The sequence below is a fragment of the Musa acuminata genome, chromosome BXJ1-11 (genome assembly GCF_036884655.1).
Source record: "Musa acuminata AAA Group cultivar baxijiao chromosome BXJ1-11, Cavendish_Baxijiao_AAA, whole genome shotgun sequence".
NCBI classification, from domain to species: Eukaryota; Viridiplantae; Streptophyta; class Magnoliopsida; order Zingiberales; family Musaceae; genus Musa; species Musa acuminata.
Window position 1 is genome coordinate 26,117,429 of NC_088337.1, and position 17,309 is coordinate 26,134,737.

At 38.8% G+C, this 17,309-nt stretch overlaps 2 protein-coding genes across 2 annotated transcripts; both read left to right on the top strand.

Moving 5' to 3' along the window:
- Positions 1-774: 774 nt before the first annotated feature.
- LOC103971621 (uncharacterized) lies at positions 775-4,873 on the top strand. Its single transcript, XM_065090253.1, has 2 exons — positions 775-1,974; positions 4,675-4,873. Exon 1 carries the CDS (start codon positions 876-878, stop codon positions 1,917-1,919), a length of 1,044 nt encoding a protein of 347 aa, XP_064946325.1. The 5' UTR covers positions 775-875; the 3' UTR covers positions 1,920-1,974; positions 4,675-4,873.
- Positions 4,874-5,737: 864 nt separating this feature from the next.
- Positions 5,738-16,951, top strand: LOC103971622 (T-complex protein 1 subunit alpha). The gene is made up of 17 exons (XM_009385681.3): positions 5,738-5,990; positions 6,078-6,142; positions 7,647-7,736; positions 7,821-7,907; positions 8,023-8,082; positions 8,231-8,281; positions 8,381-8,476; positions 9,190-9,255; positions 9,640-9,857; positions 11,199-11,295; positions 11,896-11,982; positions 12,260-12,394; positions 12,506-12,610; positions 14,335-14,463; positions 14,546-14,649; positions 16,418-16,508; positions 16,717-16,951. The coding sequence occupies exons 1-17, from the start codon at positions 5,918-5,920 to the stop codon at positions 16,801-16,803; spliced, it is 1,641 nt and encodes a 546-aa protein (XP_009383956.2). The 5' UTR covers positions 5,738-5,917; the 3' UTR covers positions 16,804-16,951.
- Positions 16,952-17,309: the final 358 nt, after the last annotated feature.

Below are 17,309 nucleotides of genomic sequence, written 5' to 3' on the forward strand. Positions count from 1 at the left end.
TATGATGACTTGGGACTTTCTAGTTCAAACGGTAACCTTATTTTCATCATATCATTATTTTTTTGTGCATTGTGATAATTACTTTCTAAGATTCGTCTCTTCATCTTCACCGTGGATGAGCTTATATAACATACTATTGATCAGTAGTAGATTTGAATGCCATAAAGTTAGATTAGATTTTGGTTTTGCAGGGTTGAGGTGTGAGTATCGTATTTGGACTTTTGGCTTGGGATGCTCTAGTTTAGGTTCACATCAGATACAATAGAAGATTTGACTTTGGTTATGGGGTTAGATTGGTTCACTATTGTTTATGAGGTTAATTATTTTGGATTCGAGCTTTTGAGCTAACTTGCAATTATCTCATCCAATTGAATCTACATATTTACTATAAAAGATTATGCATGGATAATATTGGAGGCACATACCAATCTAGATCGTGGAACCAATGCAGTCACCATGAGGAATAATATATACAATCTTATTCCAACACATATTAGTCAATAAACCAATGAAATTATACAAAGCATCAGTGGCATGACAATGGTTTCATTATTAAGATACTGCGTCGTTCATGAAATATGTAATGCAGATTAGTTAAATGAATATTATGAATAGCATATCATCGACGTTTATGAGATTGACGTGATCGATGGAGATGATCGTTCCGGGTATGATTGTGGGTCGCCGTGCTGAGTGCGAAACAAATTTCCATGAAGGAAGATATTTTAGGGGTAATTTTGTAACTATATATTGAGACGAGTATACTTGCAAAGGGAGCTGTATTCCCGCTTCCCCGGGCGGTGACCGCATCACATCCTGCCTTTTTCCTCCCCTGTTCGTTCGGTAATCCTATCGAACACCTCTCCGGCGTCACGATGGTCGTCGCGCAAACCACTACGACTCCCCTCTGCGGCCGCCTTCCCTTTAGATCCCTCCATAAAGATGACTTTAATCCTAATCCCAGCTTCCTTCCCGCGCGGTCGACCCGTCCGAGCTCCCTCGCCGCCGCCGCCGCCTCCGCCTCGATCAGCACCGTTCCAGCGTCTTCTTTGCCGGTCGTGCAATCGCCGGCCCAGGCGCGGGTCGACATCCTGTCGGAGTCTCTACCCTTCATCCAGCGGTTCCGCGGCAAGACCATCGTGGTCAAGTACGGCGGCGCCGCCATGAAGTCCGCCACCCTCCAGTCGTCTGTCATCAACGACCTCGTTCTCCTCTCGTGCGTCGGCCTCCGCCCCGTCCTTGTCCATGGTGGTGGTCCGGAGATCAACTCTTGGCTCCTACGTCTCGGCCACGAGCCGCAGTTCCACAATGGGCTCCGCGTCACCGACGCCCTTACCATGGAAGTCGTTGAGATGGTCCTCGTCGGCAAGGTCAACAAGTCTCTGGTCTCTCTCATAAACAGCGCCGGCGGCACCGCCGTTGGCCTCTGCGGCAAAGACGCGCGCCTCCTCACGGCCCGCCCGACCCCTGACGCCGCTGCCCTTGGCTTTGTCGGTGAGGTTGCGCGCGTCGACCCGGGTATCCTCCGCCCCGTTCTGGCCGACGGTCACATCCCCGTCATCGCGTCCGTGGCTGCGGATGAGAATGGGCAGAGCTACAATGTGAACGCCGATACGGCTGCTGGGGAAATTGCAGCCGCAATGGGGGCTGAGAAGCTGATTTTACTGACGGATGTGGCCGGGATCTTAGAGGATCGGAATGATCCTAACAGCCTTGTGAAGGAGATTGATATCAGTGGGATAAGGAAGATGGTGATGGAGAAGAAGGTGGCCGGGGGAATGATCCCCAAGGTGAACTGCTGTGTGAGGTCGCTCGCCCAGGGGGTGCGAACTGCTAGTATAATAGATGGCCGGGTTCCACACTCTCTGCTCCTCGAGATTCTGACGGATGAGGGCGCGGGGACGATGATCACTGGGTGAGTGTGACGGTGCAAGCCATGGAAAGCTTGAGCTTGTGATAGTACTACTAGGAGAGGTACTAATTTCTACTTCTTCTTCAACTTCCTAAGATTACAATATACCATGCATCAATGCTAGAATTAGTAAGATATCAGTATACTGTGGATCGTAGTCTATGATAAATGTCATGCATGACCATGTTTCCTTTCTTACTTGTCGTCACTCTGTCTGATAAATTGAATGCAGTAGGGCAAGTTGTTTTATCAGAATTACTAAAGCTACTGAGCAACTTATTTATGGTTTATTCAGTATAATCTTTCATAATTCTTCATATTCCAATTCTTTTTGAAATATCATTGATTGCTAGTGGCATTTGATTGGAAAACCTGAGATGCCATGAGGTAGGAGTCACATACATTACTTGGTGAGAAAATATCGATTGTTTCGCACATTCCAACAGTTGCTTTCCAAGAGCAGATTGTTTTCTTTCTTGTATTGGAGAAAGGTTGTAGTGCAGCTTAACGATTAATGTTACAACTAATGGAGGATAACTGATTGCCAAGCACGATTGAATCTCTCAAAGCTAAGTTCAGCCTATATCACAACAAAAAGCAATGCCTCCAAAAGTTCACTGGTTGTAAGCTGGCTGAGGCTCTGATAAGAACAGCTGGCTTGCATGTATGTGCATGTGTAAACGGAGCTCTTCTTTGGAAACTTTCTTCCTCTCTATTAACATATTTTAGCATTTTCCTTTAAAAAAATTAAGCTTTTGATGGGCCTGCATGACATCATTTGGGTTGAGTATACCAAGAAAATTTTCTCTCCATCACTTTAATATCCAGTACATGGTTATTTATGTCTACCTTTTGTGCAGCATTAGGATAGGGCAGAAAAAAAATGTATATATATATATATATATACTTGTGTCATCTTTTGGTCTCTCTCTCTCTCTCCCATGAAACCTAGCTATATTATGTTACAAACAAGGAGCAGGTGATTTCAAAGATAGGAATTCTATTGTGATTCTCTAATTTGAGAAAGAGAAAGACCTTCCAATAGAGAACAAGAGAGGATGAGGTAGAAAACTAACTAATATAACTATTACTATTATGAGCAAACAAAACTAATACAAGTCTTAATGATAGCACGAAGTTTTATAACTAATATCTATTTCATTTTAGGAGGTCTTGTAGGAGGAAATTTTCATTTTCGCCAAAATTCCACAAAAGAAACCTTCAGTTCAGAACTCTTCACATTATGATATCAAGACTTTTATATATGAAATCGACTCAAAACAGGAATTTTATGATTGTTTTAAAATAATAACTCCAAAAATAATGACCATAATTAGTTGGAAAATAACTAGAAATCATAAAAGGTATGTCCTAAAATGTTATCCTCTTCTATCAGTTTTAAAGGTTCCTTTTGGGTTGGATTTGCCCTGCAAAGTCAAGCTGTAATCAAACATGTTGCCTAGGATTCATAGGAGTTGCATGAACCCTGACAAGATTTAGCTCAGTAACCAAAGTGCTTTTTAGCCATAAGAGATCCAGAGAGACCTAGGGCTAATCTAGCTTGATTGAATGGGGGTTCTTCAAGGTAACAATTTGCACCTTGTGATTAGGCACATCTCCAATCATATGGTGTAAGTGTCTTCAATGTTCAATTTTCATGTTCATGGCTTGAACTGGGTTAGTTCCAAATAATGTTAGACAAGATGCTAAGTTTATCATGTGTATTGTTCAGTTCCAGACACATTAAAGTAAAACAGAACTATAAAATGCCATGATGGTGAAAGCTAGCAACATCATTGTAGAGGTAATTTTATTGTGAGCTGTCTTATGCTTCACAGATGGATAGACTTTCTGCCTTAAGCCATAGAAAAGGTTTCTTTGTAAATTCTGTGTAAGAGGATTTACTTTTCTATATGAGATATGGGAGTGTGGCTTCCCTCCAAATTCAGATTGGAAGGAGAGAGGGTGTTATAGGACGAGACTTGATGCTGCTCAATGTCGTGATAGGTGAAAAGAATCACCAATTTGAAAAGAAGAAAACAGGTAGGGTTATCCAGCATACTTCACCAATAAAGGTGAAAATAAAAATGCACCTATTGACATCCATACTAGTGGTAGCATTCTGTTTGACTACTTGTAGGACTCCTAGGGAGAAGGCTTCCCATGGCAAGTTCAGTTTTTCTTATATGCAATAAGTTTTAAACTCATTGGCACCTCAGAAAATGAGGGTTATCTTTGTTAATGATATCTTTTAAAATAGGATCTTTTAAGCCTCAAGAAGACTGAAGTATCTTAGCTTATTATATTGTATAATATTTCAATAATAGAACTTAGTCCTATTTATTTAATTTCTATTGCTATCATTGTTGGTCATGGATTGAGTTGTTTCACCAGTGCAAGCATCCTCGTTCATCCCGTAAAAGCGGCTTAATTTATAATGGCACACTCTTGGTCATTTTGCAGATTCTATATATCTCATTGATTGTGCTATCTTTTACTTTTTTGCCTATATCTAATCTGACACTTCAAATCCAACTTCCTGATGTTGTTCTTTTCTAGCACCTACTGGGTGAGTAGGCAAACGTAGATTACAAAGGTTAGTTACTAAGAATAGATAGACTTCATTGATTTGTTCTTGATCCACATAAGAATTTGTTTTTCCATGTCATATGGTGCATTTGATTCTAACATGATCTCATGTGCTCTCTCTCTCTCTCTCTCTCTCTCTCTAAGTCTTTTGTTCTACATGTTGAAACATTTAGGTGGCTTTCTTTGGTGGTCTCTTCCATTCGAGAAGTTCAGTTGTACCAGTTGGAATCTAATGTATACGACATGGGTAAAAACTCGGAAAAGCTTGATTTTTTTCCGTCTGTTCTTGTGCCATGTTGGTCTTTCATCTGTATGATGCTAATAACATGGAAATGGGCAGGAAAGGCCAAATGAACTTCTCCCATGCTTAAATTGCCTTGTTGGTTTATGATTATGATTAAATTTTAGATGATGATTGATCATATAATTGCGTGGTTACAAACATAATCGAAATTTTTATCAGGATGATTATCCAAAGTTGAACAGATCTTCATTATTCTTCTTTTTGAATTGGACTTGAAGATAGACCGAGGTGTATCCGCATTCCACAGCCTTTAAAATCTCAAACCAGTAGAAAAAAAATGACAATAAATGGGATAACCATGAATTTTACATCTCAAAACTTAATTGACTTAGAAGGAACTAATTAATCATCTAAGTTAAATAAAATCGAGTAAATTATAGTTTAATTAAACTTAATCGAGGTCAAGTTGAGCATAACTACTAGGATTAAAAAACCTCCTATCGATTGCTTATAAATCTACTTCAATTAATCATTTAATTATCACCCTGAGTTACCCTTGTTATTCAATTCATTTTTGTACCTATGACATGGTAATATTGGGTCTCATGAAAATAAGATAGAACATTTTTTTTTCTTTTGTAAGTAATTAATTATATGTCTTATAAAAATATCATATATTATTATATTAATAATAAAAATAAAAATTATAATATACATATATTCTTACATAAAGTTGAATAGTATTTATTATTATTGTTGTCAGTTGTATGATGCCATCATATGTCTATATATTATTTCTAGTATGGCTATATAAATATATATATATATATATATCACATGATAATGAAATAACATAAAGGAAAATTAGATATATCAAAGACTAATTAATTCCCACATATTGAAGACTCGTAACGGACCGTTTCATTTCTATATCGGTCAGTGTTAGAAACGGAGGTTCGTAACGGGCCGTTTTCTTAGTGGCAAGAGGCGGAGTCGAACCCTAGGATTTAAGGAACGATATAGCCCACACTGCGTGAGCGCAAGGGAGCTGCTGCCCACGGAACTCTCCGGAATCGCGCGGTTCCCCGCCTCTCGGTAACTCTCTGCTTGGCCCCAGATCTAGGGTTTCCACCGCCTTCTCCTCCTCCCTCCGCTCCTTCCCGAGGTCGGCAATGGCGATCGTCGCTCAGACGCCCGACATCTTAGGAGAACGCCAATCCGGCCAAGACGTCCGCACCCAGAATGGTTCGACCCTTCTCCCTCTAGGTCCACCAAACGTGTCTGTTTTTTTTTCCGCCCATCCCATCATTTTTTGTGTGTTGTTGTGGGCAGTGGTAGCGTGCCAAGCGGTTGCTAATATCGTGAAATCGTCGCTCGGACCGGTTGGTCTCGATAAGGTAAATACGTTCTTGGATCTCACATTTATTGAGCATTGTTTAACACAAATTAACAAAGAATTAGTGGCCACTGAGTACGCCATTTTCTTAATAGACCTTTAGGTTCGTAGCGACAATTTTTTGTAATAACGATGAACACAAATTTGGCTTCCTTTGTTGTCCAAGTTTCAAATTAGTTCAGTAGTTACATGGTGCAGATTGATTGTATTAGGTATCACTTACACCTGCACAAGCACTCAGATGGTTGATTGCGTTTAGTAAGCTGTACTAGGTTTTCTTCAGCCGTATCCTTGATTATTGCGTTCCTTTTTGTTTCTTTTCTTCTCCCAGTTAAATTGTTTAGGTTAGGTGCCAAATGCACAGGCGCTGAACCTGAGAACAGAAGAAACTTGAAGATGTCTTTTCATTTTGGGATGTATTCACTGTCTGTTTTTAAGCTTATGATAAGCAAATGACAAAATAACTTAAATCTTTTTTATTCTTTGGGGATGAAAAGAAGAACATTAAGGGCATTGCAATAGAAATATTGGCAGAGATTTTATGAAATGTGAGGTATGATGTATTTTATCACTTGAGAACAAACATTTTTTTTCAAGTCATCATAAAGTTTGATGGTTTTCCTTTACATTAAATGGTTAGGAATGCCAAAAAGCTAAATATTCCAACCATCTTGCTGGATAAATCTTGTGTTTGCTTTAGTTATACATATCCAACATTATTATTGTGGGTGAAATGCAAAGAGGTGTATCCTACTTGGATTCCTCATTGAAAAAAATATATTGGGTTGATTTGTGATGTAAACTCATTGTCTAAGGTCATGTGTAGTAAACAGCTTTAGTATTATGCCAAGGTCATGTGTAGGCTACAATGTTTGTGACAGAACCATTCTTGTGCAGCTAAATTTCAATAAAAGCAAGCACTGATGAGGTTTCTACTCTGGAACCAGAGTGATTAAAATTTGAGCTATCAAAACAGTCTCTTCTCTAACGGGGGAAAGGCTGCTTTTATTGGCCGCCCTTCCAAATTCTGTATTGGTAGGAGTCTCGTGCACTGAGCTGACATTTCTAAGTTTCAGTAAAAGCAGGTAATGAATTTCGAGAGAGATACTCGAGGAACCAAACAAGTGGAAGTGATGAGGGTTTGGAGTAGGATTTTGTAAATCTCAGTTGTCTTGTTGTGCCACCATGCTCCTGTTTTATGTTCATTTCTGTTTGCTGCTGAGTTTGCCTATTATTTTTTTGCATTATTAAACAATGCATGTCCAGTGCATGTACCTGATAAGTTTAATTGCGGTATGTTTGTGTTTATGGACTGCACTCATGAATTTCCTGATTAGGTGTTTCAGTAGTGGAAAATGAGTTCTGATGAGGAGCACTGTAACTAGATACACTTCTTGCTTAGTTTATTGAATGCTTGTTATCTGGTACATTATGCATTTTGGCACTGTCTGCTTTTTTAGTGGTTTATTTAGGCTTAAAAGTTAATTTGAATTGTGAACTACTAGATGCTGGTTGATGACATTGGTGATGTCACAATTACTAATGATGGCGCAACAATACTAAAGATGTTAGAAGTTGAGCATCCAGCTGCCAAGGTAGATTACCTGGACTGGTGTTTTCTACAATTTTGGTCTTGCTGATTTACATTTCTGTGATTACTTATTATTTGATGATTCTAGGTTCTTGTTGAACTTGCTGAACTTCAAGATCGAGAAGTTGGAGATGGGACCACATCAGTGGTTATCCTGGCTGCCGAGTTACTTAAGGTGACATGTAAACTGTGGTTGTCATTAAGTTCATCATGCCTTTATATTTCCTGTTATGACAAATAATTGAGGCTGGATCCATCTGTTAATAATTTATTATATCTCTTTTCTGCAGAGAGCAAATGATCTTGTGAGAAACAAGATTCACCCAACATCTATAATTAGTGGCTACAGGGTACTTTGAATAACTAAAATTTCCAACTTTTCTAGTCTTGCTTTCCTGTTGTTATGTGCTAATATATTAGAGTAAATTTAGCAATAACATCAATTCAAGTTCTAGTTCCTGTTTCCAATAACTGAAAATTTTCTCAATTTGCTGACAGCTTGCAATGAGGGAAGCTTGCAAATATGTTGAGGAAAAACTTGCTGTAAAAGTATGTGCTTCTTTAATCCATTAATACTACCAATTACTTGATCGTTCCAGTTGTTATGTTGCTTCACCCGCTCAATAAAGATGTTATTTGAAACTTCAGGTCGAAAAGCTTGGGAAAGATTCCCTTGTAAACTGTGCGAAGACAAGCATGTCATCAAAATTAATTGCGATCGATAGTGATTTCTTCGCTAATTTAGTAAGCTCAACATAATTGTCTCTCCCTTTCTGATTGAACTTGCTTTTCATTTCTGTTTCTTTTCTTCTTAGTATAAATTATTTACTAAATCCTTGTCCTGGAAGATGCTTATGCCATTCCTATGTTTTCCTGCATACTGAAGTCCAATATCACCATTTTGCAGTCTGTTTATAATATTTGGATACATATTTAGATCACCAAAATCCAACATTGATTACTCATGGATCCCCCTTAAACCCCTATTATGGACCGTTAAAAAAATCAAAAAATAATGTTTTGTGCTTGTATGATGATTTGCAGATAAATTTAGAGCTCTAGAAACCACAAAGATTACAAATTAAAGCTGAACTGAAATTCAATAAATCACACACATGATTGTTGACCGAGTATTGGCAGTGGTAGATGATTTATTGATTTAAAAGAGATTCTTTCCCCAATGATAATAAAATTGATAAAAATTCAAGTTCTGTACTAAAGGTTATTGGTTTTGGAAGGTTGTTGGTTAGTGTTAACTGCAAATTTCATTCATTTGATCTGTGATACTCATATTAATCCTCCATCAGCCATTTGTACCTGGTGACTTGTAAATGGTAGTAAAGGCTCAGCAATATCCCTTTAAAATTTGTACATGGGTGATGGGCCTCAGTTTGACTTTTTTGTTTCTTATTTATTAGAATGTTCTGATATATCTGTTTGACTCCTTTGTTGTTTAGGTTGTGGATGCAGTTCAGGGAGTGAAGACTACAAATGCAAGAGGAGAAGTTAAATATCCAATAAAGGTCAGCAATTGTTTAAGCCTCACGTTTATTTGTTGTACAATATGACTTTTGAAGTCCATTGTGAATTTTCATTTGGAATATGACAATATAATGAGTCCTGTAGTACATCGTTGAACCTATCTCATTCAGTTACATGTCTGTGCTAAATTGTTAATTGTCACCTTTTCTTCTTGGATCAACTTGAAGGATATTTGAAGTTTTAGAAACTCGAGTTGCTTTATGATTATCCTGAACTATTTTCTTTGGAAAATGGAGTTGCATGTTAACAAGAACCTGGACTTGCAAAATTTGTCTATCTATATGTTGGCTAATTTTCTTCAATTTTACATTACTCTGTTTTAATACTTGTAATTAAATTATTTATTTTTATCTGTTTCTTTCTAGAGTATAAACATATTGAAAGCTCATGGAAAAAGTGCCAAAGATAGCTACTTGCTGAATGGATATGCTTTAAATACTGGCCGTGCGGCTCAAGGAATGCCTACTAAGGTTGCTCCTGCAAGAATTGCTTGTCTTGACTTTAATCTTCAAAAGACAAAAATGCAGATGGGTGTTCAGGTCCTGGTCACTGATCCAAGAGAACTTGAAAAAATTCGTGAAAGGTAATTATGTTGTGGATCTTAATTTTGTCCATGTGACTTGCATTAAATAAGTTTAATTGAATTTTTTTCATGTTAAAGAGATCATAAATAAATTTGTGCAATTTTTGAATTTCTACACAATTTTAAATTTTAGTTTATTTATGCTTAATTTGCCCAAGTATTGTGGCATGCTTTTCTTCCAAGTTGGTTTTGAAGAACTTTTTTTTTTGGCACTGGAAATGTGAATCCTGCTGTGTTGTATGATTATTTCTCTTCTCTAACAATTAAGCTATTAGTTGTATCTTTCTTTCATAGCCAAGATATGTTCCTTTTTTACTATGGATATGATGATTATACAATTTGGTCAGGCCATGTTGAGATGTTGAGAAATCTTTCCAATATAAAGTAATCCACATAAGCAAATGACCAAGTGGTTCATGACAGGACCACTATAGCCAGAGTTTTCATTGTGTCAGGTATGAGCAAATGGGTTTTAGAATCTTTGCTACTATTAAATGCTCTTTTGAACCCCAAATTAAGGGTAGCATGCACTGAAGGTATCAGACTTTCAGATTTATCTTAATGCAGTCTGTTCAGGAACTACATCCTTATCGGATGTAGTTTGTCACTTTTATTTTTCTGACTTAATTAACTTAGCACTTCAATTAAAACATCTGAAGTGCATTGACGAGTAGAATATATTACTGCAATAGAAGTTTTGTTTTTTGTGTCAGAAAAGCCATGCTTATTTCTGCTGCATGAACAATTTCGTTAATTCTTTTGTTCTGTATTTTCTCTGCACTTATCATTGGTTGAATTTCCAGTCCATTTTGTTTGTTTTGTGGTATTGCATTCATTTGCAGCTTGAAATCCATCCTTGCAAGATAACTCTGCAAAAAGAAAAGAAAATCCCAATATTTTGTTGGATTTTCAGTCTTTTTTGCTCTGCTGAAAACATTCCAGTTTATTTCTGATTTGTCTTGCTAAGTATATCCAAGTTGCACATTACAAGACTAGATAATAAAGGAAACATATTGATAGAGAAAAGAGTTCTTCCAAATTGGAAGAACCATGCTATCTGGACCAACTAGATTTTTTGTTCCCACTTTCTGGCAGTTCAAGTCTCTCTGTTCACAGTACTATTTTTTATGCTTATGTTTTCTGCTGACTTTTTTTTCTCCAAATAATTGTATCCTTGAAAATACCAGTATTGCACTGTATTCTTGGCTTTTAGATATCCATTAAGCACCACTTATATGTTATCTGGCTGGAATAATAGAAACCTTCAATGCATACTGATTTGCTCATTTGTTTATCTCATCATGAGTTTATTTGGGTTTAATGCCATCTCAAACCTGCCAGGGAAGCTGATATCACGAAAGAGCGTATCCAGAAGCTTCTGAAAGCTGGTGCTAATGTTGTACTAACAACCAAGGGAATTGATGATATGTCTCTAAAGGCATGTATTTCTCAACTTGTGGTTATCATGTTGACTTTTTCTCAGAAGTAGCCAAGTTCCTTTTTTTAACTGAGGTATAAGGTTGTGAGCTGTATATTTAATTGGTTTTTTGGTTTTTTGTTTCAGTAATTTCCAATGCATATGTGACTGTATTGTTGTAATACACCCCAATGATGGCATGCTGGACTATTAACTGGAAATTGACTCAGTACTGCTTATGTTGTTAAATCCATCCTAGCAGTAAATAGAGGTAGTTTTTTCTTGATGTGGACATACTATGCACTAGCCTATTTGAGTTATCATGAAAAATTCGGAATTTCTTATTGTCAATTATTTATCCATGATGATAGACAATCTCTCAATTACCTTCTCGAGGAGAGCTGCTTCCGGTTGATCCATTTAATTATTGTTGATAATTTTTCACTTAAAATCTTATCATTCTTCTATCCAGTTTCATGTTGCCATCAGTATCCACATATCTGCTTAAATTTGTTAGTGATGCCGGTCTGGATTCTGATGTTTGTAACTTTGATTTGTCATTCCCCTTTCATATGTTTGATGTTGTGGTATAAAGGTTTTTTTGCATTGATGCCCTTTCAGTACTTTGTCGAGGCTGGGGCTATTGCTGTGAGACGTGTTCGCAAAGAGGATTTACGTCATGTTGCAAAAGCAACTGGGGCGACTGTGGTAAGACCTCAATTGTCATAACTGCAATCTTCTTGGATCTTTTTGGTTTTTACTTGATCTGCTGGAGGTTCATCACACCCACATATACACCTTACTCAAGCTTAAGTTAATCAAAATTTTGGTATATTCCTTACTAGACTACCCACATATACAGCTCACTTAGGCTTGTGCACACCTCTGCCTGCTTTACATATTTATTTGTTTCTTTTCCTACGTGATCAACAAGTTTTGACAATCTGCCATGGTGTTGATTAATATTTATTTTGGTCCCTTGCAGGTCACCACATTTGCTGACATGGAAGGAGAAGAAACTTTTGATTCGTCTTTTCTTGGACATGCAGATGAAGTCATTGAGGAGCGTATCGCAGATGATGATGTAATTTTGATTAAGGGCACAAAGAACACTAGTGCGGTCTGTGGTTTCTTCTTGCCAATGTTGTTTAAGACTTCGAGTTTGCTTCCTGGAATTTTTTTATCGACCAGTCGTTTGTGTGCATTAACAACTTCCTGTTTTCTTCATTAGGTCTCATTGATTCTTAGAGGTGCTAACGACTATATGCTTGATGAGATGGATCGGGCCTTACATGATGCGTTGTGCATTGTTAAGAGGACCCTGGAGTCGAATACGGTAAATCCTGACAACTGAATCTTGGGGATAACATTTTGTGTTGGTGGCTATTTAAGTGCCCAAAACTGTAGAGCCTTTTTCTTGTCGAGTAGCCCCCATAAAAGAACGTTTCTCCAAGTTATTTGCAGAACATTTGGCCTTTGGCCTTTGTTGTGATTTTACTTTTCTTTTCTTTTCATTTTAGTTGCTTTTGTATCTTGGTATTCTTTTTTGAAGCTACAGCAATTTTGACACTTTGTTTGGTTCCAGCTTGGCTTGGGCCCATACTGACATGTCTGAGGCCCGACCTTGCTTACCATAAAGTGGTCAACAATAGACCTGGCAGAGCGCTTCTGAGCCCATACTAGTACTAATATGGCTTTCTTGACAATATTTATACTTTATAGTCTGAGGAGTGAGAAACATGAAAGAAGGAACCCAAATCTCCTAATCCATCCATCTGCTGCCACCAAGCAATACTGTTGCTACTACAGGTCACAGTGGGTCTCAGAACTCAGAAGAACTACACAATGTTGCTGACATTGGTTGGTGTTTGTGGTGGCTAGAGGGGAACTGTGGATAAAACGGAAGGGATGGAGGGAGAGGAGGAGAGAAGGGAGGTGGTAAAGGGGAAGTCAGTCTTGCCTTTCGGGGCTGTAGAGGTTAAAAGCAGCACACTTGGCAGAGTTGAAGGTGCCTTCTTCCTTAGGTTACAGATGTTGGCCACTGAAGGACTCATCAGCAAGTGAAGGGCGTGCCAGATGGCAGGTAGCAATTCAACATGAACTGGAAACAGCAAAGCATCAAGGAGAGGGTGTTCTATTGTATCTTTATCTTAATATGAAATGGGCTTGTTTGACCATTGAATTGTTCCAAGCAAAACAGAGTTGAGTTTAAGCAGCTTGTTTGAGAAACATTTGATCTTGGTTAAGTTCCTGCAGCCTATATAACTTGGCCCTGATTCAACTTAAGTAAGGTTCCACTCAACAGGCCCTAGCTAGGTTGAGCCCATTGCTAGCCTTATGCATAAGGCTCTGCACTTACAATATGCAGTATAATCTTAGATGTGAAGCATGCCCATTAATAATTTGCAAAAGCACAGAAAAGTGATAAAATATACAGTTTATATTTTCTCTTTCTTATAATTGTCTCAACTGTTACTATTTTTTTGGTGCTATTAAAAATATAGTACATAACAATATGATCATCACTTGAAATTTTTACTGGATTGCTATAACTTGCAAGTTTTTAAACGAGTATAGATGCAATGATGCATCCCTTTTTTTTTTGGATTCCACTACTTTTGTCAATTAGATCATATTCATTAGTTTTGCACTTTTTAAGTGGCAAAAGTGGAAGGTCTATGGCATATTGTAGGAATGTGTATGAAAAAAGTAGTGATGTTAATGTATGTTTCCTGCTATATCAGTTCAATCCAGTACATTTTTTGGTGTTTCTAACATGTATATGTTAAGTCAGATGGAAAAGAAATGGTTTTCTTATCTTAACTGCCTCTCAAATGAAGACACAAGAAACTGACAATATCACTACTTTCTCAAAGGCCTGTTCAGTGATTTGATTAATAAAAGTTATAGAGAGAGAAAATAGAACCTTCTAGTTTATCAAGATTTATTTCATGAACTTCAGTTCAAATAACAGTTTAAAAGACCTTTCCTTTTTTTCCATTTCAAAAACTTAAACTATTTGAATCTTATAATTAATCCTTGCATAAGTTGGTGATATAGGTTGTTGCTGGTGGTGGTGCTGTGGAGGCTGCACTGTCTGTGTACTTGGAGTATCTGGCTACGACATTGGGATCTAGAGAACAGTTGGCAATTGCAGAGTTTGCTGAATCTCTTCTGGTTATACCTAAGGTTGCTAGTAGTTATGTCTTAATCTTTGGTGTTTGTTTGAGATAATATTACATGTATGACAAAGCTTGAAATTGTGCAATAGGTACTTGCTGTCAATGCTGCTAAAGATGCCACTGAGTTGGTTGCAAAACTCCGGGCTTATCATCACACTGCCCAAACAAAGGCAGATAAGCAGCACCTTTCGAGGTATCAGGGGAAGTCATAATTTAATCATTTATGAAACATTTGTTTCCTCTTTGTTGCCTCTTTTCTAGAACTTGTTAATTAGTTTATTTTACACCTGATGCCTTTAGTTAATCTGGTTTGTCTGCTTTCAAATTCTTTTCTTGATCTCATGGTGAGAATTTGGCAAGTTCATCCCTTTGTAATATAATGTTATTTCCATCATAATAATTGAAGCAGTGGTTGTTATGGACACTAGTAACCACTCGATCCCATGTTATTATTATGTTCAAGTACATTGACCCAGAACTTCTCTGCCCATAACAAGAACTTGAGCAGTAATTTAAAAAGCGCTAGGCGCCAAAAGGCGCCAAGGTCGAAAAACGCCCGAGGCGCTAGGCGCTCGCCCGAGCGAAGCGAGACGCTAAAATATAAAAATATAAAATATAATTAATAAATATAATTATTTAAAATTTTAAATAAAAATATAAAAATATATAATATAATTAATAAATATAATCATATTAAGAATATAAACCTGCTGACGGAGAAACGAGGAAGCAGCGACGAGTGGTGGCGGCAGCAGCGGCGGGGGAGCGGCGGCAACAACGGCGGCAAGCGGCGACAGCGACAGCAGCAGCAGCAGCGACGAGCGGCGGCAGCGACAGCAGCAGCGACAGCGGGAAAGGGAAAGGGAGAGGAAGGCGCGAGCAGCGGGAGGCCTCGAGGGAGGCGCGAGCAGCGGGAAGGCTCGCGAGAGGGCTCGCAGGAGGCAAGAGGGCTCGAGGGAGGCGCGAGCAGCGGGAGGGCTCGCGGGAGACGCGAGCAGCAAGAGGGCTCGCGGGAGGCGCGAGCAGCGGGAGGGCTCGCAGGAGGCGCGAGCAGCGAGAGGGCTCGCGAGCAGCGGGAAGGCTCGCGGGAGGCGCGAGGCGCGAGCAGCGACAGCGGCAGCGGGAGCAGCGGCAGCGAGCGACGAGATCGCGATCGGGATCGAGAGCGGCAGCGGTAGCAGGTTAGTGTTGGGTTAGGGTTGGGGTTATATCGGTTTAGTTGGTTCGATTGAACCAACTAACAACCGAACCAGCCTTGGTTTACCCAGGCGCTCGCCCGAAGCGCCCAGCGCCTGGGCTCGGGCGAGCGCCCAGGCGGCGCCTGTTTGAAGCGCGCCGCCTGGGACATTAGCGAGGCGCTCGGGCCTCGCCTCGCCTCGCCCGAGCGCCCGAGCGCCTTTTGCAATCACTGAACTTGAGTGATGTTGCTATTGGAAAATTGAAGCCTATACTGCCTACTTGTCCTCATGAGTACCTATAGTTTCCTTTCTATGAACATTTGAATTCCATTAGCATCCTGAATGATACATGAGTCTCCTTGGTCATCAATCATGACTTTTTCAATGATCTGTGGGCATAAGATGTGCATTCTGCAGTTAGAACCGCTTAGACATACTCGAAAATATGTTACGGATTTATTTGTATCCATACAATAATTCTTTGTGGATGTTAAGATGCTTGAATAAAATGAATGGTTGGCACAATATTCTTTCCTTTCTATGAACATTCGAATGCCATTAGCATCCTGAATGATACATGAGTCTCCTTGATCATCAATCATGACTTTTTCAATGATCTGTGGGCATAAGATGTGCATTCTGCAGTCAGAACCGCTTAGACATACTCGAAAAGATGTCACGGATTTATTTGTATCCATACAATAATTCTTTGTGGATGTTAAGAAGCTTGAATAAAGTGAATGGTTGTCACAATATTCTTATATCGACTTTGTTATAATGCAGCATGGGTTTGGACCTTTCGAAAGGTACAACTCGGAACAATCTTGAAGCTGGAGTTATCGAGCCTGCAATGAGCAAAGTGAAGATCATACAGGTAAAAAGTGTTTCTGACTTGACCGTGCTGCTGTAATTGCTTGGATTATTATGGTTATCATCAAATCCGTACTTTTGATTTGTGCCTCTCTTTATAGCAGCACAATAACTAACATGTGGGCAGCAAATTTTGTTTATTATATTACATCTGCAAGAAAATGACTTTGAATATCACCAAATTTTGATGTGCTGTTTATTTGTGACCACAGTTTGCGACTGAGGCAGCTATAACAATTCTTCGGATTGATGATATGATTAGGCTCATCAAAGATGAAAGGGAGAACGAAGAGGATTAGATAACTGGCATGGTGTTCAAACACAAGTGATTCGCTGGATTTTCTTCTCTTATAGGTTGCCATTTGTGTTTCTATTCTCCTACGAACAGGAATTTGTAAACCGTGTGAGACATTTAAATCTGATTACCACATATTGCTTGACCTTTCATTAGATTCCGTAGTTAGGGTTTTTTATTCTCCCAAGTTTTTAAAGATGTTTGGGTTACCAAGAAAGGCTAACGAGAAAATAGTGCTGAATCTATGCATTTGCATTGTAGGTTGTCGAGCTGGCAGAAACATCGATTTAGAGACCCACGTAATGTGCAGATATCTAAGATTGTGTTGAGCCATCTCAAAATCATCATAAAGCATGCCGTCTTGTGGGTAAAATACCCATCAAAGAACTATATGGTCTTACGGTGACTGAATGGTACGTAAAATTCGTGCAATAGTCTCAGAAGACTTCATTTCGAAAAGAGATATATTAGCATCTTAACCTCGTCCATGGTTCTGATGAGCAATGTCGA